A 27,628-nucleotide genomic window follows, 5' to 3' on the forward strand; every position below is an offset into this window, starting at 1 on the left:
TACCAGTGGTTCACCCTCGTGATTGTGCGGCTGACTGGGCGCTGTGCCCCACGAGGGTATATCGGACAGCGCATCGGGACCGCACATCGCAGCCCCGGAAGAGATCAAAAATCGAAGCACGGCTTCCAATGAATGTGTAACGCTTTCACACCATCAAGAAGTCGAAAAATCGTTAAGTCCAGACGCCTGTACTTAGTGAAGTATTTATTGAATGCCTACTACATGTTAACCACCTAGTTTCACACAATTCTTAAAGTAAAAAAGGCCATTCACTGCACTCACTTTGCCCTTTTGTAACGAAATAAAAGGTACTTCGTTTCTCAAGCAATAAAAGCCTTGTTAATTCACTTCCTCAACTTCAAGTTGTAGAGATGCCCAATATAAGAAACCCGTTTTTCAATGGAGCTAATAATGCAATTCTGTTGCAGGGACATAAAAAAGGGAAAACCCCAAAGTATGGCTTATTTACCACTGAAAGAAGAGATAAAGGAAGACGTTAACAGAGGAAACTTAACGAACACTGAAATGAACGTGACTTTCTGTGCAGCCCCAAGAAGCAGAACAGCACCAAGAGCTAGAAACCTACGCGTAAGTAGGTGTCAGCTCAGAACAGAACAAGGTTTCCAGCAGTTGGAGCTGGTGTGACCGCTGAAACAGTGAGGGGAGGAAGAGTGGGTTCCGAGGTCCCCTAACGGACCTTCCCTCCAGGCTCCACACCGAACATCGCTGCTGCGAGGTCCCCACACGGCACAGCGGGGGCGGCGCGCTCCACCGACTCCGGAAGCTAGGCTGCCCGCCGAGGGGGCTCCGGTCTCGTCCCCGTCCGGTGCCCGCAGCTCGGGGCTGTGTGAGGGGGGGGACGCGAGCGGGGAGGACGCGCGCTCCGCGGGGTCGCAGGCACTTCTAGTCCCGCAGGCCGCCCTGCCCCGGATGGAACGCGGCCGCAGAGGACACGTTCGGGCCGGAGGCGCCCCCGGGTCGGGCGGCGGGTGGCGGGCGGCAGGCGGGCAGGCTGGGACCGGCCCAGGGCAGGGGAGCACCCCGTCGCGCGCCCGCAGCCCTAACCCCGCGACCCCGCGTCGACGTCGGCGGCGGCGACGGCTCCGGCGGGAGCGCGCGAGCCCGGGGCGCCGCGCGATTGGCCGGCCGGGCGCCCGCTCCCAGAATGCAGCGCATGGCGCGTCATTGAAGAGAGACCATGATGGCGGCGGCGCTGGGGCCCCCAGAAGTGATCGCTCAGCTGGAGAACGCGGCCAAAGTTCTGATGGTGAGTGGCCGCGTCCCCGCGCCCCGCGTCTGCTGCCTCCGGCGGCCCTGCTGCGCTCGGCCTTGGCGCCCGCCGGGCTGGCGGCCGGCCGCGGCCTCCCGTGAGCCCGGGGCTGGAGGGGGCGGCTGGCGTGGCGCAGGACTCTCCCTCCGGCTGTGCGCCTGCCTCCGTGCCCCTGGCCGGACTGTCCCTTCGCTGGGTGTCGGGCGCCCCCGCCGCGCAGCGGAGTGGGGAGCCGAAGGAAAAGGGCTTCTTACGCCCCAGCCCTCCCGCGCGGGGTCGGGGAGAGGCGGGTGCGAGGTCGGGGGCTTGTGCGCGCCGCTGGGGGGTGGGTGCTGGCCGAGGGCTGGCCCGGCCCCGGTGCTGTTAGCAGCGCTCGTTCCCCTCGTGCCTTCGGGTCCGCGAGTGCTTTCTCCGGCCTGCAGCCACGGTTGGGCAACCGCAGTCGGCCGCACGTGGAAGGACCGGCGGGCGGGCGGGAGGGAGGGGAATCTTAGGGACCAAGGTCATTGGGGCAAAACTTTGTCTAGTACTGAGCTCTGTGCGGGTCGCGCGTTGAGAAGAGTTGGGTCTACGGTCCTCGTTGACTTCTTTCTTCCCCTTACAGTACAGTGAACAGAGCAATTTAGTGAGTAGGTTATTTACCTACTCGAGGAGTTGAAGCCTTCCACGCAGGGAGTAGAAGTAAGGATAAACCATATTTAGTTACTCAGTAAACTGTATTTGCTGGCTCAGTTTTGTTTTTTGTAAATCATGATTTCCGTGCTTGTAGATCTCTTTGGAAGCTAGAGGCTTATTTGATTTCTTGAATTGACGCAGCCTTTCTAAGAATTGAATGTAGCCAGCTTCGTTACCTTTTTGCACCTTTTTTCCCCTTTTGGCTCGGTGTTTGGGTTATGTGTTCAAGCATCATAGTTTAAAATATTTGAACTAATTCCAGCATAGTTTGTAGTTCCTTTTCTCAAGTTTTGTTTTCACACACAACACCAGGTAGCTCATGAAATTTAGCTCATGAAACTGAGAAGCCTAATTAAAAGCAGGATTTACTTGCTGCATTATGAGCGAAGTTAGGTGCATCGTTTTGTCACAAAAACTGACTTAGAGAACGTTTTCAGACTCTTCCAAGTTAAGTCCAGAAAAAACTAGCTACGATTCCCCCTAAATACAAAGTTCTTAAAATCTCTGACTTACAGCGTTTCCTGAAATATCTGAAAAATTTCCAGGAGCTAGAGGCCCCATTTTCATTAGACTTTGGAAGGAGTATGTGACCCCCAAAACACTGCTTTAGTTCTAAGGTCGAAAAGGTAAAAATGTGCCCTTCATCATTGGCCTGAGTATTTATTTATTTTTTTTTGCGGTACGCGGGCCTCACTGTTGTGGCCTCTCCCGTTGCTGAGCACAGGCTCCGGACGCGCAGGCCCAGCGGCCTTGGCTCACGGGCCCAGCCACTCCGCGGCATGTGGGATCTTCCCGGACTGGGGCACGAACCCGCGTCCCCTGCATCGGCAGGTGGACCCTCAACCACTACGCCACCAGGGAAGCCCCCTGGCCTGAGTATGAATTAGCATTTGTGCTTGCTAGGACCTTCTGTCTTCCCTGGCAAAGCTAGTTTTATCACCTATAAGGGAGTAGCTGAGAAGAATCGGAATAAATACTGTTAATTGAGTGCACATTGCCTGCCAGATGCTGTGCTTGATGCTTTACACACTTTGTTAATCCTTGCAGCCGCCTTACAAGGTTGAGAGAGAGCTTAAGGTGGCCCAGGTTATGTAATTACTAAGTGGCTGAATTAGGTCTAGAACTCGCATCTGTCTGGCTCTAATACTCGCTCTCTTTCTACTCTACCTTACCACCTCTCATATGTGTTGTATACGTATCCATTTACGTACTTTTAAATCTTTCCATAAGAGTATTGGAAAAAATGTTATTAAAAATAGGAAATTCCTGGGAATTCCCTGGCGGTCCATTGGTTAGGACTCCATGCTTCCACTGCAGGGGGCCCGAGTTCCATCCCTGGTCAGGGAACTAGGATCCCACAAGCCTCGAAGCACGGCTGGAAAAAAAAAAAAAGGAAATTCCTTTTTGGAAGTGTCCACTTACTATTTAAAAATGTGGACGAGTAGCGCTTACTGCATGATTTCTCAGTATGAAAGCTGCATTCCATTTTATTATAATTAACAATAATAGCTCACATTTTATCGGGTGCTTACTGTGTGTGAGGCACTATGCAAGCACTTTGCATATATTACCGTATTTAATCATCAGTGACTATGGTAGTTATTACTTTCATTTCCATTTTCTGGACTAAGGGACTGAAACGTGTAGATGCTAAGTAATTTACCCGGATTTTCAAGGCAAGTAGCAGAGTGGGGACTCCAGCTCAGCTTTGTCTGTTATCAGCCTGTGGTTCTTGGCCTGTGGGGTAGTGGGACTAGAAAGCAGGTAGATTCATTAATTTGGGGATAGCTAAGATTGTCAAATCTCCTTCAGTTACTTAGCATTAGAAGATTAAAAAAAAAAAGAACAGGTGATCGTAGCATTTATCGGGTCTGTGGGTCGGATGGATATCCCTCTAAGGAAATTTTTTTCTCTCTCTTTTTTTTTTTGGCCACGCCACGCGGCTTGTGAGGCCCTAGTTCCCCGGCCAGGGATCAAACCCGTGCCCCCTGCGGTGGAAGCGTGGAATCCTAACCACTGGACAGCCAGGGAAGTCCTTGAGGAAATCTTGTTTGTAGAAAACTGCTGTGTATTTTAGCTGTTACTATGTTTTGGGATTCAAAGTAATTAGTGATGTCTTTCACGATTATTTTTGCTTAATTTTTCCATTTGGTAGTCCATATATTTCTTTCATGAAAATCAGCTTGGAGTTTTAGTGTGTAAAACAATCTCAGGAGATCTTTTCATGCAGAGGTCTTAGGGAGTTCACGATGGGTATTAGAAGGAAATTGTAAGTAAATTTTTGGGTGCAGACATAACATTTTTGGTAATAGGGTTTATAGCTTTTATCAGCCTCTCTCAGGAAATAGAGACCCTGAAAAAAAAATCTAGTTTAAGTGTTTTGCCTTCCATTCTATGGATGGGGAAACTGAGGTTCAAAGAGGTAGAAGTGACTTGCCAAAGGTAGGTCACAGAACAAATTTGTGATAAGAGTGATCCAGAACCTAGATCACCAGACTCCCATTTCAGAACTCTTTTAAAATTTACTTACTCAACCATGTTACTTCTCAAAGTCAACATATTATAATACTATAAATGTTAAATATTATTGCTTGATGGGAAATTTCAAAATGTGTTTTTGGTTATTGCAGTTGCTTCACTGTGAACACCTATATTCTTTCCTCTTTAGGTTATTGGATAAGCTGCCAATAAAGTAGTATATTAGACCTTCAGAGTAAAAAAGATGTTTATGGGATTTAGAGATGTAGGTCTCAACATAAAGCCTGATTCCCCGCCCCCCACCCCCAAAGTAGTAATAGGGAGTATTTTCTGTACATGTTTGTGAATACTGCTTAGTCTTCTGATTCAAGACAGTGAGGTTACTTGCTGGAAAATAAATTTGAAGGTGAACAAACTAGAATGAGGAAGGGCTTTTGTAAATTAGTAACAGTATGCACGTGACGCCATCTATTCTGAAAACAGTGTGCAAATGGAGCGTTGTTTAAATAGGTCTTGAAATTTTCTGTTCCAAAAAGATTCCAGTTGTTGGCTTCTGCTTAAGATACCTAACCATGCGTTTTTGAGAGGATATTACATACATACAGAGTAAGTAAAGTGGACCACACTTCTGTGCTGACATTCTCAGCAGTGAGAGTGACTGTAAGAACTTACAGCAGGTTACAGTTACAGACCTGAGAATTTGGTGTTGCTGATACATTTTATGTCATTTACAAATTATGACAGTAATACTGGAACATGTTATTTTAAAGTACATCAACAACACACAATGTACAGAATAACAAGTGTTCCCTCCTTTCCCCACTCTCAGTCCCCTTTCCTAAGCAATCTGTATTAAGTTTGAATATACTGTGACCTTATTTCCTATGCTTTTACAATATACATTATGTAGTGCTTTCTGTATAAATGATACACTGTAAATATTATCCTTGATTTAAAAAAATCTTATCAATGCCTTTCTGAATAGTAAGAAATTCAAGCTGTGCAGAAAGGTATATGGGGAAAGTAAAGGCTCCCTAAGCCCCCATCTCCTCTCTTCAGAGGTCACTGTTCCTTGAGTATCCATCTTGAAGATCTCTGAGCATATAAGAGCACACATATGTCCTTTTTTAAAACAATCAATCAATTTATTTATTTATTTTTGGCTGCATTGGGTCCTCATTGCTGTGCGCGGGCTTTTCTGTAGTTGGGGCGAGCAGGGGCCACTCTTCCTTGCAGTGTGAGAGCTTCTCATTGCGGCGGCTTCTCTTGTTGTGGAGCATGGGCTTTAGGCGCGTGGGCTTCAGTAGTTGTGGTACACGGGCTCAGTAGTTGTGGCTTGCGGGCTCTAGAGCGCAGGCTCAGTAGTTGTGGTGCACGGGCTTAGTTGCTCTGTGGCATGTGGGATCTTCCCAGACCAGGACTCGAACAGGTGTCCCCTGCAGTGGCAGGCGGATTCTTAACCACTGCGCCACCAGGGAAGTCCCTAATGTATTTTTTTACATAAATGAGATGGTGTGATCCATATCTTCCTGCACTTTTCTTTGTTGACTTCATTGTGGATGAATTTTAAAGAAGTTTATTTCCATTTTCTCCTTTATGTGAATAGATATAAAATAAAGGATGTGTTAGGATTTTACAGACACCATAATGGAGAAACCTAGTATTCTTTTGTTATTAATATTGCATTTGTTTGAACCATAAATCCAAAGAGTGATTTATTTATTGTCTTAAATTTCCTTGGTTTTGCTCCCCTGGCTCCCTTGGATAAAGGGTTGTCCATAACAAGTGTGTGCAGTGACAATATAAAATAATGCAGAGCACATATGTTAATTGATACTTTATAGGAAAGTAATTTCATATATTTGTTTTAAAGCTGGAATGGATTTTAATAAATCTAAATGCAACTTTAATGAGAGAGATTCATGATTGGTTTTCATGGCTTTTATTTTGGAATTTGGTTAACATTTTAAAAGCATCTGCAAAAATGTAGTGCTGTAGAAAAATCCTTACCATCTTGTTTGATTTACTTATTCTGCAGCATTTCTTCAGTACACGTGTGCTGGGCACGATGCTACGTATGCTGAGGAGACAGGAGAAACAGGCCTTGTTTTCAAGGAGAACAAAAGTCTAATGGGGAAGAAAGGCAAAACTATTAGCGAGTATTAGGTGATGTTATAATAGGAGCATATGCTGCTGCTCTGTGAGAGTACAGAGGAGGGACGTCTATCTGAGGCTGAGATGGGACCTAGAGAGGGCTTCTCAAAACCTAGATGATCCTTAAGCGGAGACATGAAGGACAAATTGGAGTTCTCCAGTTGGATAGGGGTGTCCCAGGTAGAGGGATATATTTGTGTAAAGGCCTGAGAGAACCACGTGCAGTGTGTTTGGGGAATAGTTGAGCATTTATTTAGTGTTTCCTGAGCCCCTTCTATGTATAAGGTATAATGCTTTTTGTGTGTGTGTGTGCGTGCGATCAATAGTGCACGTCATAAAATTAATAATTTTGCTTATAGCATTTACTTTTCATATTGAAAAGATTCATTGTATCGTGTAAGCATTTTTATTTATTTCAACCTTGTCTTTTCATCTCTGCTGTGGCGCTAGATATTAGACTGGCACTAACAGTTCTTTTTCTCAAAAAACTAGGTAACGGGAAATTTTTATTTAAAATTCAGTTTAATTAAATTTGTATTTTGCAGTTGGATTTGTGTCAAACTCAGCTAACTGCAACATAACCAGTGATCCAAAGAAGAAATGTGAAAGACATTTGAAATCATCCATAGATAACCTAAAAGGCAGCTGATAAAATTTAACAGCATTTTATGATTAAAAATTCAATAAATTAGGAAATGATAAATCTATGATAAAAATAATTATTTGAAACCACCAGTAAATGGAGATAGTCTTATGAGTAAAATAGGGAGTTCTAATAAAACTATTATTCAGCACTTTCTGAAGGGGAGGGCCTAGCTGATACAGTAAGATAAGAAAAAGAAATAAGGGACTTCCCTGGTGGTCCAGTGGCTAAGACGCTGTGCTCCCAATGCAGGGGCCCGGGGTTCGATCCCTCTTCAGGGAACTAGATCCCACATGTTGCAACTAAGAGTTCACACGCCGTAACTAAAGATCCTGCATGCTGCAACTACAAAAAAGAAAAAAAAAGATTCTGCCTACCGCAACTAAAGATCTGCATGCTGCAACGAAGACCCAGTGCAGCCAAATAAGTAAATATCGGAAAGAAAAGTAAAAAGATCATAATTTGCAGGTGATATTCAGAAAGAAGAAATCCAAGGAAATTAACTAAAAAACTATTACTAGAACCAATAGTTGTTTGGTAAGGTGGCCAGATATAAGGCAAATAAACCAATTGTAAGATTTCCTTTATACCAACAATGGTCAGCCTAAAAATGGAAAAAAATCTCATTCTGTTAAGAATAAAAACTGGAGGAATAAACTGTAGGACACTATTTAATAAGAAATATACAACATTTTTGTGACAAAAACTAGACAGCTTATTTGAAGAATGTAAAAGAAGATCTGAATTAAATGAAGGTTGTGTTCCTCAATTCAAAGAGTTAATCTGGTTAAGGTGGCAGTTCCTTCCTCATTAGTCTATATACTGAATGTAATATCAGTAAAAATCCCTCTTCCCTCCTCACCCTTTTTTGAGGTGGGAGAAAATCTTGACTGATTAATTAAAAAATATATATTATCTGGAAGAATATTGCATGACAGTAACAAAAAACGTTAAGAAAAAGAAGAAAGGAGGGTTTGGGGGAGTTTGTACCAGTTATTGAAATGTATTCAGAAGCTACAGTAATTGCAGGGTTGTGGTGCTGGCGTGGAAAAAGAATGGGAAGTTGGAATAGAATAGTGCAGAAACAGACCTGTGATTGAGACGATATTTCAGGCTGTGGATGTATGGAGATGGACAGCGTGTGTGGACGCATAGCAGGCTGCACGTTTGGGAGATGGTCTGGAGGTGTGTTACAGGAGCCTTGAAAGTCTGCATGCCCTCTGACCCAGCTGTTCCACTTCTGCCCCTTCATTCAGCCTCCCGAAATACTTGCATGTGGGAAAAGCACTTACTGTAGTGTCTATATACCTTGCTGTAGCAAAGAACTGAAACAGTGTGCATGTCTACTTGGAAGAAATTGTGGTAAATAAACCGTGGTACTCTGTATAGTGGAATATTATGGAACTTTCAAGAAATGTGGGTCTAATATGTGATAGTTTTTTTTGTTTGTTTTTTAATTTTTTGGCTGTGCCGCATGGCATGCGGGGTCTTAGTTCCCTGACCAGGGATCAGACCCGTGCCCCCTGCAGTGGAAGTGTGGAATCTTAACCACTGGACCTCGAGGGAAGTCCCAAATTTAAGTTTTGCTTTTTGGAACTTTCTGGAATTTTTTCCCCAAATATTTTCGATCTGTAGTTGGTTGAATCCTGAGATGTGGAACCTGTGGATTCAGAGGGAAGATGATAATTATTTACAAGTGTAAATTGTAGTACATTTACAGCTCATGATCCTTGCAGAACATTTTTTCTAAAAAGATTGAACTCTTCACATAAATCAGTTTCATGTGAGTTTGAATTTAATTTTAGGTGTAAATTTATGAATATTTTAATGTTCCTGTGACAGTTATTGTTACTTGCAGAGGTTATACAAGAAACCACAAGTAGCTTAATGGTTTGTATGTAATTAAAAACGCCCATTTATGTATCCTGTGGTTGTATCTTCAATTGTAGGAAAAAAGTAAAATTGTCTTCCTCATTAATAAATGGTTCATACAGAGCTTTATGTTAAAATAGCATTCTTCTCCATTGAGTGTGACAATCTCTGAATTTAATTTCTATTTCTAAACCTGTAGATGTTTGCTTTGCTGTAGCAGTTTGAAAATCAGAGATTCTTTTTAAAAAATATTTGTTTATTATTTGGTTGCACTGGGTCTTAGTTGCGGCAGGTGGGCTCCTTAGTTGCATCTTGCCAGCTCCTTAGTTGTGGCATGTGAGATCTAGTTCCCTGACTAGGGGTTGAACCCGGGCCCCCTGAATTGGGAGCAGAGTCTTAACCACTGCGCCACTAGGGAAGTCTCCAGAGAGAAGAATCAAACTTTATGAAAAATTCTGATAACTCCCTGAAATGCTTTATTGTGGTGTCCGTGTGTACATTTTTGTTTTGCAGTTTACTGAGAAAGTTTACTGACTTCCTGTCACAGTGCTCAGGCTGGAGAGTTAATGTCTGTGCAGGTGCCTCAGGGACGGGCTCTGGGGAGGGAGATGCAAGCTGGCCTCGCCATGGGTCCGGGTGCTGCTGCCTGCTTGGGCCCAGCTCCCACCCTAGCCACCTTGACCCGGTGCCCCAGGCTGCCTTGAGACACGTGCATGTGTGCCTGGCCACCATCCTGTCCTCACTACTCCCATGCACGCTCCATTGTCCCATTGGGCTTCGCTTACAAAACACAGGTTCAGAGATAAAATGATTAAGAATTTCAGGATGGTGAACGCAGAGTATTGCATTAAGCATGGGGCCCTGTGGAGAGTTGGGCCCCATGCTACTGCCCTGGTCACACATTGAGGAAGCTGGCCTTGGGCTGCGCAGACTGGGCATCCGTCCACACGTTGGATCTGCTCTCTCCTTCCTGAACCTTACACGCATGGATTCCCTCGGCTTAGAACACCCTTCTCCCTCTTTTGCCTAGTTGACATTTAATTTTTCAGATCTCAGTGTAGGTGTTTGCTTTGACAGGAAAGTCTGACCGCTCTGAACTAGGTTAAATTCTCTTCCCATGGCGCCATTTGCTTTAGTAACATTGATGGCATCCACAGTTTTGTGCTGCTTATTTGATTATATGATTGACTTCTCTGCTGGATTGTAAGCTCCTTGGGAACATGGATTCTGTTTGTTTTTGTTTATCAGTGACTCACTGTTGTGTCTGAAGCATCTAGCACATTGCCTGGCACATAGTGGACATTTGATCGTAATTTGTGGATGGAAATATGCTATAAGGGAAGGGTTCCAGAGACAGATTACCCAGGTTTGAACTGAAGTTTTATTACTGCTTTCCCTTTGTGAGGCTTTGGATAAGTTTTTATCTTTCCAGCTTCTTCCTTTTTTTTTTTTTTTAATTTATTTAATTTATTTAGTTTTGGCTGTGTTGGGTCTTTGCTGCTGTGCGCGGGTTTTCTCCAGTTGCGGCGAGCGGGGGCTACTCTTCGTTGCAGCGCGCGGGCTTCTCATTGCGGTGGCTTCTCTTGTTGCGGGGCACGGGCTCTAGGAGTGCGGGCTCAGTAGTTGTGGCTTGAGGGCTCTAGAGCGCAGGCTCAGTAGTTGTGGCACACGGGCTTAGTTGCTCTGTGGCATGTGGGATCTTCCCGGAGCAGGGATGGAACCTGTGACCCCTGCATTGGCAGGCAGATTCTCAACCACTGCGCCACCAGGGAAGCCCGTATTTCCAGCTTCTGAAGACCCTTCTCCCATCTTTTTTTCTGCATCAGCCACACTAGTTCTTTCTCCATCCTTCCCTCTCCTGTCCTTGGTCCTGTCACAGAACCTTTCATACACTGTTCCCTCTGCCTAAAACGCTCTTCCTCTCTCTCACCTGATCCTTCAGGTCTCCCCATAGTCGCTTTCTCAGGAAAGCCTGCCTTAGCTTCTCAGAAAGGTGAGACTCACCTGTCCTATACTTAGATAACACCTGCCCCATCTGGAATTTTACATTTATTTGTGTGGTTAATTAATGAATGTTGGTCTCCCTAGCTAGATGCTAATATGTGTTAGTTTAGGGACCTTGTTTGCACATAATAGTTGCTTGGTAATATTTGTTGAATGAAAGAAATGAATAAAGGGGGAAGGGAGATGAGCCTAGAGAAATAGGCAGGGGCTGGGCTATGTAAGGTCTTATTTGCACAATAATTAGCTTGGACTCACCCTGTAGTGTGACATGTCAGTTCTGTGGTTTCACTCTGACAGCAGTGTGAAAATCTCATCTGAGGGAAGCAATTTGTGAGGTGGAAGACCAGTTAGGAGGCTGTTAAGTTGTTCTGCAAAGAGATGATGAGACTGAACAAAGCCAGGGTGGAAGGGAATATATTAATATTCTTAAAATTTGTTTTACTGCTAAGGTGACTCTTATGGTAAAAAGAGAGTGAATATATATTTGGCGGGAGCTAGGGAGTACACCAAAACAGCTTGTATAAGCTAAAATTTCTCAATTTTTATCTTAAAAAGTTAATAGAGGGACTTCCCTGATGGTCCAGTGGTTAAGACACCACGCTCCCAATGCAGGGGGCCCGGGTTCGATCCATAGTCAGGGAACTAGATCCCACGTGCTGCAACTATGCAACTAAGACCTGGCACAGCCAAATAAATAAAATATTTCAGAAAAGGTTAATAGAAATTTTATTCTAGTCCATAATATATCCATGTTTTAATATAAAATTATTTGACCCCAATCTTGCTGGTCTATCTATATTTTGTGGATTTGTGGCAGGAATTAGAGAACTAATTAGAAAACAACAGTAGTATGATAGTGACCTAATCAGATAAGATGTTAGAAAAATCACCCTATTGCTAGACTAGGCAGCACACATGGAGCAGTGTTGACATTTAGGAATTGAGCAGCAGTAGAACATAGAGAATTTGGAGCCAGACTGTTTGCATTCCTCTTGACTCCACCCCGTGACTAGCTGTGTGACATTTGGCAAGTCACTTAACCTCTATGCATCTGTTTCTTCTTCTCTAAACTAGGAAAATAATTATTTCCAGGGAGTTAATGTGTAGATTAAATGATTTCATTTACATTAAAAGGAAAGTGTTTAGAATAGTGCCTCATACATAATAAGTGCTCTATAAGTGATAGCAGTTATTTTGTACATTAATCTATCACATAACATCGCATCAAATCATATGAATCTAGGTAACCTTATAGTAAGCACTCTGTAAATATTTGTTGAATTAATTAAATTTCTTCAAGAGTAGCGTCTTCTATATCTGCACTCTCCAGTGTGGTGGCCAGTAGCCACATGTGGGTGTTGAGCTCTTGAAACGTGCCTTGTGCAGAGGAGGAACTGAATTTTTTACTTTAATTAATTTACATAGTCAGTGGGGGTAGGGACTGCCATATTGGGCTGCGCGAGTCTGGAGTGTGACTGTATCTCTTTGCGTTCATCTTCTGCTCTGTAAATATTGAGTCCAGGTTTCAAATACTCCTCATGGGTCCTGTCTCTACTCCTGGTTGTTACATTCTCACCCTCAAAATGTAGTACTGATTCTAGACATCAGATGAATCTTTAATACATTTTTGCTTATTATTCTGATTCTTTTTCCTGCTTTAGAATCATCAAAACAATACTTTTGAAAACATTGATGGCATTTAATATTTTATTTATTTATGTATATATGTACGTATGTATGTCTGTGTTGGGTCTTCATTGCTGCGCGTGGGCTTTCTCTAGTTGCAGCAAGTGGGGGCTGCTCTTTGTTGCGGTGCGCGGGCTTCTCGTTGCAGTGCCTTCTCTTGTTGGGGAGCACGGGCTCTAGGCGCGTGGGCTCTGTAGTTGTGGCACGTGGGCTCAGTAGTTGTGGCTCGCGGGCTCTAGAGCGTAGGCTGAGTAGTTGTGGTGCACGGGCTCTGTTGCTCCGTGGCATGTGGGATCTTCCCGGACCAGGGCTCGAACCCATGTTCCCTGCATTGGTAGGCGGATTCTTAACCACTGCGCCACCAGGGAGGTCCCAATGGCATATAATATTGATGAGCAGAAGATGACCATATTTTTTGCTTCCTAATTGTGAGTCATTTTTATTTTTAGATTTATAGACACCAGTTAGAATGAGCAAGACAATTACTTTTTTTATTATCTTTGTATACACACCTGCCTTTAGCATTTATCCTTTAATGAACTGTATCAAGCAAACTTTTTACACAGATATCGTAAGAGGGTAAAAAATACTGTCATATCCTTTTAGCAAAACAAGTTGGTTCCAGTTATTGTCACAGAATATTGGGTAATAAAGTAATTCTAGCGTAATGACTGACTGGATGAGAATAGCATGTTTCCTTTTTGTCCTTGGAAGTATATTGTTCATTCACTGATTCTTGAGTTTGAGAAAATTCACCTAGGGCAGGGTTTCTCAGCTTTGTCACTGTTGGTGTTTTGGGCTGGGTTGTGCATTGTAGGATGTTTAGCAGCGTCCCTGCCCTTTATACACTAGTTGCCAATAGCACTCCCCAGTGTGGCAACCAGAAATGTCTCCAGACATTGCTAGATGTCCCTTGTGGGACAAAGTTGCCTCAGTTGAAAACCACTGATCTAGAATATCAGTATCTCAAGACTCAAGTTCTGAGGTTACACTTATATGATTAGTTTTATCATCGTTAATGGAGTTTGTCTGTTAAAACTTTCTGCAGTGATAGGAACGTTCTGAATCTGTGTTGTCCAGTGTGGTAGCCACCAGACACGAGTGCTATTAAGCACTTGAAATGTGGCCAGTGCAGCCAAGGAACTGAATTTTTTTTTGTTTAATTTAATTTTAACAAATGTGGCTAGTGGCTGCTGTTTCGGACAGTGCAGGTTTAGTGTGCTGCTGTATGTCTTTTTGCATTCAGCTTCTGACTTATCTCTTAATTGTGAAATGCCTCTCCTTATCAGTTTTTTTCTCTTTGTCATTATGGGTAGAAAATTCTCAATTCCCAACACTCTTCAATGAAACCTTAAAAAAAAAAAAGACTACAAAGATGGTGTTCCCAGATTTCATTTATACCTTGCTGAAACATCATGTTATACTCTGAGCAACGTAGTAAAAAAGTTGAGGATAATGTAATAGTGCTGATTTATTTTGTTATTGTATTACTTTTCTAGGTGATTTTATCATTTCTTATTTATCTTTTTAATAAATTATTTATTTTATTTAATTTTGGCTGCATTGGGTCTTCGTTGCTGCTCGCGGGCTTTCTCTAGTTGCAGAGAGCGGGGGCTACTCTTCGTTGTAGTGCGCGGGCTTCTCATTGCGGTGTGGCTTCTCTTGTTGCAGAGCACGGGCTCTAGGCGCGCAGGCTTCAGTAGTTGTGACACATGGGCTTAGTTGCTTCGCGGCATGTGGGATCTTTCCGGACCAGGGATCAAACCTGTGTCCCCTGCATTGGCAGGTGGATTCTTAACCACTGCACCAGCAGGGAAGCCCCCATACTCAGTATTTTTGTAGATTATATTCCATTATAGGTTATTACAAGATAATGGCCGTAATTCCCTGTGCTGTACAGTGTATCCTTGTTATCTATTTAACGTAGTTCTTTAATGGAAATATTTTCATTTTTATCTAGAGAGCTGTAGAGGGTGCTATATCATTAGGAATAGTAGTCTGAACTGGCTTTAGCTAATTATAAGAATTCCTTTAGGCAAGAGAATCAAAGTGAATTTTTCTTGGATTTACTTCTTTTTTTTCTATTTTAACTGAAAGTAGAGTAACTAATGTTGCATAATTGATATAGTTTGTAATGAATATTAATCTAATATACCTGGTTATGTTTTTCATCTTCCAGAGTCTTTGAATACAGTTGAAATGATGATTTCCCCACTTTATATTGGTTACAATAACAAAGGTTTATTTTCCTGCCAACTCCCCTCACCCTCCCCTCCCCTCCCAAATTGAGAAATCTGATATTTTGATCTGTATGCTGTATAAGCAATCTCTTCTTCTCTTCAGATGGGTCTCAGTAAGGTCAAAGATAACCTTTGAATGTATATTTTAGGAATGTATATTTTAGGTAGCGCTGTTCAGAAGAGTATTATCTTTGGAAGAAAGACTGTTAGAACAAAATGGAATTTAAAAACCTGAGCAGACTTTTAGGAGCTGTTTTTGTTGAGAGAGAAGGCTGGCTTTTCTGGCTGATTAATTGATTATTCAGAAAGGAGTTTGGTAAACTCCAAACTTCGCTGTTCCTAATTTTTCTGGTTTAATAGTGATTTTAGAAAACTAGAGGTAGAATTATCTGATAATATTTCTATCTTAAAGGATTGTTTTTAGAAGTTCAATTTATAGTAATTTTGGATTCATTTTCACCAGGGCTGAAGAATAGAAATTATTTGAACTTGGTCAGTTTAGATGGAGTGGTATATTTCGGAATAAAAGGCAGTGAGTAGGCTATGTTTTTTTAAAAAATTACAAAAAGATGTTAAATAAATATATCTTTCTTAAATGTAGGCAACTTGAAAGGATTCTGATCCAAACCTTGTCAGCAATTTGTTTCTTTTCCCTGAAACTGTATTTTAAATATTTATCATGAAGTTAAATACTATAGTTACTTAAGAAAAATGAAGCAAGAATTTGTCCTCCCGTAGTCCCCTGAAAGTGAAAGTATTTCTCTTGTTGTGGGTAAAAGGATTGCTATTGTTCAAGCTTCCTTATTAAACAAGTGTGCTCTGTGTTTGTGTTTGTTTTTAAATCTCAAGGCACCACCTTCCATGGTTAACACTGAGCAGCGCCAGCATGCTGAGCATATATTCTTATCATTTAGGAAATCAAAATCACCATTTGCAGTTTGCAAGCATATTTTGGGTAAGTGTTTACTTTAAAAATACCTAGTTTTTCTATCTTGAACTTTAGATATTTTAAATTCCTTTAAAAATAAGCAGGTTTGTACAGTTATAATTTTCCATTAATAATCATTCCACTGAAGTGGCTTTAAAGATATTCCATAAAGCCAGAGAGAAAACTCTGATTTTGCTTTGGATTTTTCTTCCTTAAATAAAACATTCAATAAGTTGTTTTATTATTGACCGTAATATCAAGGCTGTTAATGGTGGGAGGAAAATCTAATGTTTTTTCTGTTGTTTTCAAGTATGATATCACTTACAGGAAATGTACTATAACGTATTCCAGTGTTTTAAAATTAAGATTATTTTGGGGGGTTTCTACAGTTTCTTTTAGTTGTTTTTTCATCATTTTTTAAAAACCATGTAGTTTGTACTCAGCTCGCTTAGCGAATATTGGTTAGTTCTGTGTAGGATCTTCATCGTATGTCCTAAAATGAAGCATTGATTTTTAAGTCTTGTAAAAAATGTTTTGTGAGTACCTTATGTCTGACATATGTATGGAAGTGATCTCTTTCCTTTAAAAATTATCACAGAAGTCATAACTTATTCAGAGATGGCATTTTCTCTGCCTCTTAGGTATTTTTCAATAATAGTTAAGAGAGATTTCATTGGTTATTGTTATTTTATAATCTGATAATTGTTGGCTGTTTTTCTTAATTGGAGCCACTTTTTTGGTAACCCATATTGAAGGCTTAGAAAAGAAGGCTATTTGAGTTGTCCATGACCACAGAATTGATTAGTTGAGTGTTAGGAACTAAACTATCTGACCTTTTATCCTTGTGCTTTTAGGAAGACTAATCCGTAGCCACCAGCACTCTGGTTTCTGGATGGAAACAGCCTGCCATTCCAGCTCTGTGTGCAGAGTGCTCTCCAGCTCAGGGCTGGGGCGAGGACTGTGGGGCTCAGTGGGCAGGGCCGGGCGCCAGGGTGCCTGCGGCCTGGAAGCAGCTTGAGGAAGTCACTTCACCTCTCAGGCCCTTTTTTCATCTGTGAAATGGGCATAATGATGTCGTTTGCCTTAAATGGACTTGACTGTCTTAAGTCGTAGTGAGGTGCAGATGTAGTAACATATGAAAGCACTTTGTGAACAGTCATGTAAATGTCATTGCCCCGTTAGTTCATTTCAGATGGCCTTTGAAAAATGCTCTGTCCTCTGCACGGAGCTAGCATCGGTGGTAAAGGCGGCCTTGTCTCCTTCAGGAGTTAGATCTTACATTAGAGAAGCAGGTTAATAACCACCTTTAATTCTAAATGAGGCGGGGATTTTTGTTTTTTGGGTTTTTTTGAGTAGTCTGTTTTTATACTCGGTTGAATTTGCTTCTGGCACTAAGGAAATTTGTTATCTTGTGGAGAATAACTCAGTGTTAAATTAAAAGAAGCAAAACTAAACATCATTAAGAATTTAAGGGAGCCTTACTTCATCCTTACTGCCTTGAAACTGCTGAGCATTAATAGATGTAGAAAACCTCAGATGATCTGAGTCTGGCTCTTGTGGCTGTGCCCTCGCTGCATAAACAGGGTCCCAGCGGTGTTTCATCTGACTTCCGACTGACTGTGACTCAGTTGTCCTTCTGTGCTAGCTGGAAATACCTGATCTAAGTGATAAGTATGTTATTAGAGTGTATTTGTTTATACCACTCTTTCCTTTTTAGAGTATGTATATTTTATGAAGAACTATTGCTTTGTTATGATGTGAGCTTGTTTTAGAATACTTTTGTTTTCCTGATAAAAATTTCTAAAGAATAGTATTGCTAGTTCCAGCCGCGCTATTGGAAGCAGTTTGGGTTTTGAGACATTAACTGTTTAAAAGGTTGGGTGCATGTGTGATAAGCATAATCATTAATGTACTGCAAAGCCTTGTGTTACATTAATGTGTACATCTAAACTTCACAGAAAATCTTAACTCCTTACTCAGTTGCCACCAGCCCAGAAAGGTTAATTCCTCTAAGAAGACTTCTCATGCACGTGGCAGTCGATCGCAATCCAGAATTTTCACATTCTTATTTCGGGATTATAAGTCATTTTTATAGAATGTCTGGGTGATAGATTCTAATGAAGGGGAGACTTTCTCTTGGATGCTTCCCTTTTCTGGCCTCTTAAAATTCTTCCTTCCCACTTCTAACTTAAGTTTTATTATGTTTCTCATTTTATCTCATTTCTTTCTCGTCTTATTCTTTTGTTTTCACTGTAGTTTTAATTTCTTTGCTCTTTTCTGTGTGTTTGTGTGCGTGTGTGCGTGTGCATGTTGCATGCTTGTGCATTTTGTTAGAAGAGCACTTTCAGACCTCTTGGCCTCAGAAGTCTTTGGCACTTAGGAATTTACTAGTTTTATAGGGTCAGGTGTTCCTTCAAAAAACCTGTGAGTTCTGCTCTTGTTAAAGAAATACCCCCAGACCTTGAGGAGTCGGTCCAGCACTTCTGGAGCTAACTTAGCAGCTTCCTTTTGCCCTTTTCTCAGGGAGAAAAGGATTTCTGTCGTTTCTTATCTTGGAGGTAGCCGAGACAAAACAGAACGAGCCTGAGACTTATTCCATTACTGTTGGTGTGCTTGTGTGTGTCACTGTGCAGCTTACGTTGCCTCTGCTTTGGACAGGAGCCCCAGGGCCGGAGAGGGGAGCGTAGTTGCCGGAAGCCAGAACGCAGTGCTCTTCCTCTCGGCCCTTACCTTCACTCTCGCTTTAGTCTTCCTGGCTCGAATTCAGATGGCCGACAAGATGTGTGTGAATTTTATTTACGTAATTATTATTAAAGAGTTACTGTGGTAGGAAGTGAAAGCTTCCTGCTAAAGTGGCTTAAACTAAATTGTCGTCTAAACAGTGTCCTAGTCAGTGGGAAATCATCCCTAAGAGTATTAGAAATTCTAGATGAACTGTGAGTTCTGCACAAGGACCTTGCAATTTGGAGCATCTTTCCAGCAGGAAGCAAGAATAAGGCTCCTGTGTGTGTCAAGTCCTCATCCTCCGCTGGCAGGCTTCCGGAGCTCCGGCGAGCATCTTCTGCACATTTCTGTTGTGTTTAAGTGCAGTCTATGAAGGCCAATGGCAGTTTTTATGAGAAAGTGTAATTTATTAGGTTAGGAAAACTTTTAACTTTGGAATCTGGCGGCTTTTTTTCAGATTCCTCCATTCTTAGAGACAGTTTCTTATAGGAATAGTAATTTAGAGATCTTCATTGATACCAGACAGAGAAATCTAAGGAAAAGAGGTATCTTGAAAACTTCTGAATGTGATTTACTTTCTGTAATTGTACCCCTACTGACCCTTGCAAAAAAGGGGAGGGGGCAGAAAAAAGCTAGGCTGTAAGCACAGGGAGTTAGACAGGAGCGTGTTTCCTTGCTCACGAGAAGCAGGAGTATGTGCTGGGCCTTGTCTAGTTGGCACCTGCGCTTAGGGCAAGGCGCGTGTCACCAGAGGACACCACCCAGCCACGCGAGCTGCAGTTTCCTCTCACAGTCAAGTGCAGGGATCGGATTAGATGATCTTCGGAGTTCTATTTCTAAAATTCTATGAGTCCCTACAATTTTGCTTCCTTGTTAAAATCCATGGTTAAGAATTTGAGGTCCTTAAAATGTTTACGATTTCAGTAGAAAGTACAGATAGGCAAACAACCATCATTTTCTTTCAAGAAGAGGTTTATAATAAGAGATGATTTGAATTACCTTTATGAGGCAGTACCATATTTCTCCTTAGTGAGCAAAATAGATAGAACTGGTTTCTGTTTCCAGTCCTCTTTGAATAAAACACTTTTTGTTTTTCTCCTGGAACTTTAAACACATCTTTTTATAATAGGTTTACATTTTTGGAAGCTGTTGCTTTATTTATTCATTATATTTTAAGGTTTCTAAATTTTTGTGAGTTCTGATTACCATCTCAATTAGAATTCATGTTAAGATGGCATGGACTAATCAAACTTAAAAAAAAATAAAGGTCCAGATTGGTTCCTCTTACTAGTTTTAATATGTTCAAAACTCCCGTGCTGTAGTCTAGTGTGATAGGAATTGATGTAGGCATACCTTTTCTCGCACATTTTTATAGAAAATTGTGTCAAGATCACTTGTAATATTTTTAAATGATCTGTGCTTGAAATGGAGAGAAAATGATGTGCCTGCCTATATCTTCATACTCTTCTGAGAAGTTCTTGAAGGTGTTATTCTGTGCCTAGAGGTATTTCTCGGGCTTCCAGGCACTCCTGTCTAGTGATCTTGGCAAATACCCAGGAGTTGAATCAAACTCTGCATGGGTTTCGCATGATGGTTATTTTGTAGAGCTTCAAAAAATTTCTGCTTTTTCTTGACTTCATTTTGACTGTTTCTCCCTTTTGATAATGCTATTTGGAAACTGATTGTAGTGGTATTGCTGAATTAAAGAAAAAATAGAAAATTAATGTAAAATATTTCTTCAGTATGTTAATTTTCTATTTTTTTCCCCTCCTGATTCAATTCTTAGTTCGGATACTGTAACTTGCTAGTTAAAGCTGGATCTTTCTGAGTGTAGCTTTGGGATTTTACTCAGTTTGATCAGTATTGCAATCAGAAAATGCACAAGAACTTCTCACCTTGTGTAAATGTGATTCCCCCCCCCTTTTTTTTTTAACATTTTGAGAAAATGAACATGATTGTGTTTATTTCTGAACTTGCTATTGGAGATGGGCCATCCTGCTGAAAGCTTAATTAATTACTGAACAAACATATTTTGACAGCATGGCTCCTCGCAGATAGTAATGTTCAAAGACTAGTTTATTAGATACTTTTCTGATACAAAGTTCTGTTTTGCACAGGGTGAGAATCTCTTAGGAAATTTTCTGATTGCTTTATATTTTTATTTTATTTTTTTTAAAGCTGTGTTATTTTTTAGTTCTTCATGCTTTGGAAGTAACAGTTGAAGAGAGGTGAGGAAAGTTTGTGAAAATTGTGATCGGTGATTAGCTGCCACCTGCCTGAGGTGTCTTCTGAGAGGAACTAACCTCTTTGTGGTGCTAGAGCAAAGGTCACTGGATAAAAAAGGAACAGGTAACCATCTCATTCCTTGTCTGAAAGTTCTCTTTAAAATTAAGAAATGCAGAATGTTCAGGGGAAGGTGAGCTGCTGTTTGAAGAAGGTGTCTGTTTCCTCCTTAGAAACAAGTAAGGTAGACTACGTCCTCTTTCAAGCTGCCACAGCCGTCATGGAGGCCGTTGTCCGCGAGTGGATCCTCCTGGAGAGAGGGAGCGTCGAGTCACTGCGCACATTCCTCTTAACCTACGTCTTACAGAGGCCTCAGTAAGTGCGCAGGGGAGGCGCCGCCAGACGCTTCCCTGAGCCATCCTTTGGGATGCTTTTTCCTTTACTTTTTAATGATTGACATTTATGGTTAAGCTCTTTGTGGGCTTGTATTTTAAAAACCCACACACGATTGTAGGTTGTTTGGGGACTTAATGAAAGAATACTTTTTAATTTAAGCTTGTGTCACTGGGTTTTGTTTCTTTGAAGAGATTGTGCTTCGATGTTAGGGTTTTTTGTTGTTGTTTAGTTCCGGGATTTTGGTTATAAATAAAAGTTGATCTTTGACTCTGTCGAAAATCCTTTATACTTAACTTGATCTTCTTTTGGTTCTTGGTATGTATTATAAGACGTAAGTGAGTAGCCAGGAGGGTGAGGGGAGATCAGGCACCATTATCAAACCAAACGTTACACGTATATATATGTGTCAATACATAGAAACGTGCATTGAAAAGGTTGTAGAAGAAAAAGTACCAGATTCTTTAATGATTTTTTTTGGATAGGGGATCAGATTTGAGGAATGGGATGAAAGTGAATTTTCTTTTTATATTATACACGTATTGTTTAAAAAATTTACAAGATTGTGTGTATTCATTGCTTGTATGATTTAAAAACAAATGAGGAAAACTATTAGCCGTACAACTTTGGGAGAAATTCATTTACTCTGTATCTTTTTTTTTAAAGTCCCCTTAATTCCAAGTTGTCTTCTAAGACGAGGCAGCGTACATTGTATGTATGCAGTTTGTGCCGTTGAATACTTTTTTCATAGATACTTAGTTTCACACTCAGTGAAGAAAATGTTACATAATCAGAAATGCTGGCAATTCGGAATGTTGATTGACGGCAATAAAGATGCATAAAACTTTCGAGTGTGCTGTCATACCTTTGTTCCTGCTGACTTCACTGACAGCCTCTGAGTTCATAATATTTAATAATAATTACTGGCATGACTTTTGCACTCAGTAAAGTGCTAATAAGTGCTTCACATATCGAAAAATGTATGAGAGGAAAAAACCAAGTGTTACTTAGCCTGTTAGCATTACAGGTTTAATGGACAGCGTGTTCCAGGGATGAGCAGGTATACATATCTCTGAGTGAGGGTGTGGCTTATTTTTTCTGATTTTAACAGAATAAGGAAAACTTGCCCCCATTTCAAACCTTTCTCTTCTCCTTCATGCTGGTTTTCTTCCTTTATTTACATTTTAATCCGTTGTTTAATGAACCCTTTTGGGTGGATACCAACTTGCCCTGGAGCTGCTGATTTATCACAGCCCCACCTCCACCCCCCACTGAGCTCGGCCGGTTTCAGCTGTGTTTATGCATGTCATCTCTTGTGTCATCCAGAATCATCTCACTGTAATAATTTTGATTCAGGAGTTATTTTAGAGTTGATTGTAGGGTTCCACATTGAAATAGTTCACTTATATATTGTCTCCCAAACTCTTTCTTTTTTTTGCTGTGCAGCTTGTGGGATCTCAGTTCCCCCACTAGGGACTGAACCTGGGCCATGGTACTGAAAGCCCAGAATCCTAACTACTAGGCCACAGAGAACTCCCCCAAACTCTTATTTTGGAAAAAAGAAAAAAAAAGTTTTCAGCCAAGTTGAAAGAGTAGTACTGGGAATAGTACTGGGAACCTCACGTGCCCTCTCCCTAGTAGAGGCTCAGCCAGCATTCAGTGATACTACATCCCTGAAGACCGCAGCATGTCTCTTCTAGGAGATCATCTCAATACTCCTGATATAATTACTATATTTATATTATTTAATATAATTCTGACCTCATATTTTGATATTCCCAATGTTCTGGAAAATGCTGTTTATATCCTTTTCCTCCTTTATAGGTTACTTTTTTGATCCAGGGTTTAGCCTCAGATTACATGTTGTATTTAGTTGTTGTGTCTCCTTTTTTTTTTTTTTTTTTTTTTTTGCGGTACACGGGCCTCTCACTGCTGTGGCCTCTCCCATGGCTCACGGGCCCAGCCGCTCCGCGGCATGTGGGATCTTCCCAGACCGGGGCACGAACCCGTGTCCCCTGCATCGGCAGGAGGACTCCCAACCACTGCGCCACCAGGGAAGCCCTGTGTCTCTTTTAATCTAGAATAATTCTACCTTTTTTTTGTCTTTCATGACACAGACATTTTAATCTTGTAGAATGTCTGATGAATGGATTAGAGTCAAGTTAAAACTTTTGGTGCTCTGCATGGGTAGAATGCTACAATACTGTAGAATACAGTATTCTATACTGTAGAATACTAAGTACGTAATGTTCTCTACTTCCCATTGCATGCATGGAAGTTTTCCTTTTCTATTTTTTCCTCCTAATTGTGATTAAAATTTGCACAGAGTGAAATGCAGGGTACACTTTTTAATTTTTATTTATTTTATTTTTTGGCCACACCTCATGACATGTGGAATCTAGTTTCCTGACCACACCCACACCCCCTGCATTGGAAGTGCAGAGTCTTAACCACTGGGCCACCAGGGCACACTTTTTTAAAGGCAGTATGGCATAGTGGTTGAGAAAGGGACTGTGAGTCCCCCTCTGCCACTTAACTCCATGACCGTGGGCAAATTATTTAACCTCTCTGTGCATTAATTTTCTGATTATTAAATGGAGTGAATAACAGTACTGATAGTACTTTACTAAAAAGATTGTGAGGATTAAGTGTACTAATTTTTGTGAAGTTAAAGACAGGTCATAGACACGCAATAAATGTTGGGTATTATTATTTATTTTCCTAGTAATTTATAATTTTTGCCAGTAACAATGTTTAAAGCTAGCTTTATGTACATTTCTAGTAGCAGTCAGTGTGTTTGAAACTATCGTGTCCCCTCAAAAGTACGAATATTCCCTTTGGTCAAGTCACACTCTTGCACACAGTAGGATCTTTGCTTTTATTCGCTTAGTGAATGCTTCAAGTCTGTTTTGAAGGAATACTTTTCGTTCTTGGCAGAGCGAGACACGTTCGTTCGTTTGTATGAATGTCTGGTGAGTGCGTGTTATGCAGCAGGCGGCGTGCTTCTCTGTGGGACTATAGCAGCATGCTTGGCGCGGCGCGCTTCGTGTTGTGTGAAGTGTGAGGGAGCCCTTCTGTGTACTGACCAGCCACGTGCAGAGAGTGGCATTTACAGGCCAGGAGCTGAAAGAGGTTTGGTGTAGCTGTGGTCATGAGAGTGCGTGGAGGGGCTGCGATGAGAGGGGAGCAGATCCCTGGCCATGAAGGGCCCTAATTAGAAGTGGGTGGCCATATCGTTTATGTCCAAATGGGGACACCTTTCAGAGTAAAAGAAAGCACTATTCATCATTGTTCTGGACAGCGGGTAAATTGGGAGTACCCCAGGAAGGCTGGGATGGGACCCACTGCTTATAAGCCGTGTTAGGGAATTTGGGTTTTATCCCAAGGGCATGTGGTGGTTGTATCTGTACGGCATTCTAGAGGCTGGATTATAGTTTAGGGTTATGTTTTCTGAGCCTTCTTTTTAAGAAACCGTTGTGAAAAGGCAGTTAAATCCGTGTGCCCTTGTGGCCCAATGGCCCTTTGTAGGAGGTCTCCATCTGAGGTGGGTGCTTCTGCCACCACACTGAGGGACAGATATGAACATTAGATATGAACATTTACAAAGGTTTAGAAGAACGTGTACGTTTCCGTAATGTTGTATCTTGGCTAGCTAGCATGTTGCCTTTCCATGTTAAAGGGAATGGATCTAAGATGATACTGCTGGTTGGAGATGGAGATTAGGTCCGAATGTGGCTCTTAACTGGTAGAATGTTCATCTGGCTTAGTGAGCTGATAACACCACCCGGAGCTGGAGCTGCTGACACTCACGTAGCGCTTAGTGTGCACGGGGTGCAGTGTTAAGAATATGTGATTCTTGTGACAGCCCTGTTAGTGTTATCCCCATTTCACATGTGAGAAAACTGAGGCTCTGAGTGTGAACGGTCTTGCCCAGGGTCACATAGCCAGTAATAACTGGAGTGTGGATTGGAACCCAGGTCTCTGGCTGTGGAGTCAGTGCATAACCAGGAGCACGCTACCTCAGATGTGAGCCGTGCTGGCAGCAGCTGCAGGCACAGTGAGAAATTGGGGAGTATCTTTATATTGGATTTGTGTAAAAGTTTTCACAATGATTTTTATGTTTTACAGCCTCCAAAAGTATGTTCGGGAACAGATTCTATTAGCAGTAGCAGTAATTGTAAAACGAGGATCATTAGATAAATCAATTGACTGCAAAAGCATTTTTCATGAAGTCAGCCAGTTGATAAGTAGTGGCAACCCCACTGTGGTAAGTGTGCTAACTATTCGTAAATACTTAAAAGTTTTATTTTGTATTACGCAAATACCGTTATAGCAACAGTAATGGATATCTACATAAAAGAAAAAAGGCACAGTCTAAGAAATCAAGCAATTTCCATTTGTTCATGTTTTCCTCTAGTCCGTTTTTTACATGTGTACGTACTGTAGATACAGTATACTTTGCTTTTTCATTTGATTGTTTTTTATGTTGCCAGTGTTCATAGTCATCATAAGTTCATAAACCTCGTATGGTTTTCGTAATCCTGTTTAATGGTGTCAAATATTACAAGCTAATGTACCATAATATTCTTAACCATTTCCCTTCTGTTGAACATTTCCCCCTATTTTTAATAAACCTTTGACAAGTACTAGTGATAATGGAAATGTGAATAAAATATAAAATGATATCTGACATAAAAATTCTTAAATGTTGCAATACTAATAGGCCAAGGTATGCCATGACTACCAGGTGTGACTGTCAGCTTCCTGAGTTTTCTGGGAAGCCTGGTTGGTTTTTCCCCTCTCCATCTCCTGTCTGCCTGTGAGAACCGGTCAGCTGGTCAGCTGGGAGGGTGACGGGTTGTGGCCGCCCTGTCAGAGGCCAGAGGAGCTGGAGCTGGTGTTACTGATGAGCTGTGGTTGTTGGCTGGAACCATTGACTTTTATCAGCTGGGTGAGATTTAACTCATGTTGAATTGGGGTTGGCAATACCTAGCTCTTCTTTTTTTTTTTTCTTTTTTCATTGAATTACAGTTGATTTACAGTGTTGTGCCAGTCTTGGCTCTTCTGATTCTCAGGTATTAAATCTTTAAATATTTTGGGTAGTCTATTCACTTTCCCAGTTTCTTTAATCATTTGAAAGATATCTGTGAGGCTGTACCCCTTACGATTCTGTATGGTTGGTGTCTTCAGTGGGCCCTCGGCGTGCGGTGTGATTTTAGGTTGTTTGTGGTGTGAGTTAGGGTGCTGTGGTCATTTTAGGAGGACCGCGCGCACCATCCCTTCCCTTTCACAGTATCTGGGTCTCTCCTCGCCACACAGACGTGTGCTCACCTTCCCGCTCCTGCTGTCTGCCCTCCACTCTGCTGGGAGTGACCCAGCAGGGTCTCCACCGAAGGAATAAATGAGCAAGTTGTCAGGATTTCCTGTATCTACCCTAGCTATTTTTTGTTTTTCCTTTGGAATTTTCCTTATCAACTTTATTGAGGAGTAATTTACATGTGTTACCGTGTCCATTGAAAATATACACTTCAGTGAGTTGTGACAGTTCTGTGTACCAGTGAACAGTCACACAATCAAGATACAGAATGTTTCTATCTGTGTTTTCATTATTGATTGTGTAGATACTGTGTTCTATGTCATTTTTGTGGCAGGTTTCTTCCGAGAGTAGTGCTGTCCAGTAGAACCTTCTGTGTTGATGCAGTGTTCAGTATCTTTCCTCTCCAATGTGTGGGACCGCACTAGCCACATGCTGATTTTGAGTGTTTAAAATGTGACTTGTGTGACCAAGGAACTGAATTTTTAATTTTATATAATCTTAATTAAATTTTATTTGAATTCAGTTAGCCACATGTCGCTAATGGCAACCATATTGGACCATGTAGTCTAGAGACTTTAATATCTAAAGGTCTAATTTTATGTTCCTAACACTTAATCTTAGTATTCTAAAATTTAATTGTTTATCTAAAACTAACAACTTCGAAGATGTGCATGTTTGAATCATTACTTTTTTTTGTTTTTTTTTTTTTTGCGGTACGCGGGCCTCTCACTGCTGTGGCCTCTCCCGTTGAGGAGCACAGGCTCCGGACGCGCAGGCCCAGCGGCCATGGCTCACGGGCCCAGCTGCTCCGCGGCATGTGGGATCTTCCCAGACCGGGGCGCGAACCCGTGTCCCCTGCATCGGCAGGCGGACTCTCAACCACTGCGCCACCAGGGAAGCCCAATCATTACGTTTCATGAGTTATTTTGGCTTTGTTTTATATAGTGAGGAGCTCTGTTGAAAATAGTCCCCAGATAAGATTCCATTTACAATGTTTTGAGGTGAAAATGATTGGGAAGCT

At 41.6% G+C, this 27,628-nt stretch overlaps 1 protein-coding gene across 4 annotated transcripts in view; it reads left to right on the forward strand.

Moving 5' to 3' along the window:
• Positions 1-1,113: 1,113 nt before the first annotated feature.
• The window catches only part of XPO4 (exportin 4), a 103,510-nt gene continuing 76,995 nt past the window's right edge, over positions 1,114-27,628 (forward strand). For 3 of the 4 annotated variants that reach the window (XM_033409356.2, XM_049701248.1, XM_049701247.1), the window contains exons 1-4: positions 1,114-1,267; positions 15,872-15,977; positions 21,131-21,272; positions 25,419-25,557. In XM_033409356.2, the coding sequence (XP_033265247.1) occupies positions 1,199-1,267; positions 15,872-15,977; positions 21,131-21,272; positions 25,419-25,557 (456 nt within the window). In that variant the 5' untranslated portion in view covers positions 1,114-1,198. Of the gene's footprint in view, positions 1,268-15,871; positions 15,978-20,868; positions 21,024-21,130; positions 21,273-25,418; positions 25,558-27,628 lie in introns of those variants that run through there. The other variant, XM_049701246.1, reaches the window with a different exon arrangement.

This window comes from Orcinus orca, chromosome 18, assembly GCF_937001465.1.
Source record: "Orcinus orca chromosome 18, mOrcOrc1.1, whole genome shotgun sequence".
Taxonomy (NCBI): domain Eukaryota; kingdom Metazoa; phylum Chordata; class Mammalia; order Artiodactyla; family Delphinidae; genus Orcinus; species Orcinus orca.